Source organism: Buceros rhinoceros, unplaced genomic scaffold (genome assembly GCF_000710305.1).
Source record: "Buceros rhinoceros silvestris isolate BGI_N320 unplaced genomic scaffold, ASM71030v1 scaffold44031, whole genome shotgun sequence".
Taxonomy (NCBI): Eukaryota; Metazoa; Chordata; class Aves; order Bucerotiformes; family Bucerotidae; genus Buceros; species Buceros rhinoceros.
This window is the reverse complement of record NW_010394456.1, coordinates 12,802-14,233: the sequence shown is the minus strand read 5'-3', so window position 1 is coordinate 14,233 and position 1,432 is coordinate 12,802. Positions and strand designations below refer to the sequence as shown.

The following is a 1,432-nucleotide window of genomic DNA, read 5'->3' as shown; positions in this document are numbered from 1 at the left end:
ATCAAAAACAGGTGTGAAATTTTTCAGATATCACGTTTTAATGACCTCCCTGCAGATTATTTCTCATTCTCCTGTGCACATTTTAGAACCTGCAGATACTCTGAGCGATACCATCTTTGCTGAAATAACGCCGTCGAGATCTGTTTGTCCCGACTGTAACGCTTCTGTCTGTTCCCTGGTGAGCCACAGTAACGGGAATGGCTTAGAAGCAAAAAGATCTGAGAAGTGACCTTTCTTGTTGGGTCCTCCGTTTCGTGTCTTCAGGAAACACAAAGTTTCACTAATTGATCGGTTTAGTCGCATTGTAGAATTGGTTTTAATTTATTTCGGTTGTTCCCTGCTCTGCCTGTAACCTTTCTGCGAGAAACACGGTGTAGAACCGTGTACGCTTTCTAATGGTAAATGAATATATGGGAGGATTTCTTGGAGCTTTTCTGTCATGAATTGTTAGTATTTCAGAAATGTTGCATTTGGAAATTGCAAACTTTTCTTTTGAAGCTGAAAATCATGATTAAAATGAGTTCCCAGCATTTTATGAAATTATGGCAGAACGGGTCAGGGACTAGGTGAAACAACTAAACTTTTTTTTTTTTTTTTAGGGTTTGGGTTTTGTTACTAGCAGGCTGGATCTGAAAACAACAGTTAGTGTGTCATCTCTTCAGACCCTATTTAGGGCTGTGAACACACACCACAGACCCCTCCGGTATAGTGGAGCCTCCCGGTATCGGCAGATCCTCTTATCGGAGCTGCAGCCTGCCGTGGTCCTGTTCCCCGCAGCGAGTCGTTGGCAATCGTGGGCATTTTAGCTGGAAGGGCTTTGTTAGATCATCCAGTCTTGGTAACACGGGGTTTTTCCTCCAGGAGACATCAGCCAGGAAAATTTTATGCTAGAGCTGCTCATTCGACGTGTTAGCGGATAAACAGAAGGCTTTGTTCTCTTTGGGTGTCAGTGCCCGCCTCCTTGAGCAGTAAGTCCCCTCTCTGAGGGATGACCCTGTGTGCGCGTACCCACCAGAGCACGCGAGGAGAATCGAGTCAGAAACAACCTAGGAAAAGAGGTTGTCACTTCTTCGGTATGGTGGTGGCTCTTGTGGTTGTGTGTTCATAGCAAGAGTCTGTGGTCATTGATAAGTTGATTAGTGTTTCTCTACAGCGTTTACAAAGCAACAGTGCGTGTTAGTTAATGCTTGAGCTGTAATGATCTAAGGCTGTTTGCCCCGACGGCACCAGCACTATGTCTGAGCACCCGGGGAATGACTGTATTTAAAACACCCAAATTATCACAGCGATTAAACCACACTGCAAACCCAGTCAGAAACTCAGCTCTGAGGAATGTTCTTGCCTCTTGCAGGCATTTCGGAGGATCCTCAAATTATGTAGTAATGTGGATTGTTTTACGCTTTGCTTTTAAACAGAGCAGAAAAGCTGCAGC

The 1,432-nt window shown here is 44.6% G+C and overlaps 1 protein-coding gene across 1 annotated transcript in view; it reads left to right on the top strand.

Moving 5' to 3' along the window:
- Positions 1–1,415: 1,415 nt before the first annotated feature.
- Positions 1,416–1,432, top strand: part of LOC104501416 (DNA-directed RNA polymerase III subunit RPC9-like) — a gene marked incomplete at both ends in the record, with an annotated part of 7,710 nt that continues 7,693 nt past the window's right edge. The window contains one exon of the mRNA XM_010145221.1: positions 1,416–1,432. Coding sequence (XP_010143523.1) covers positions 1,416–1,432 — 17 coding nt within the window.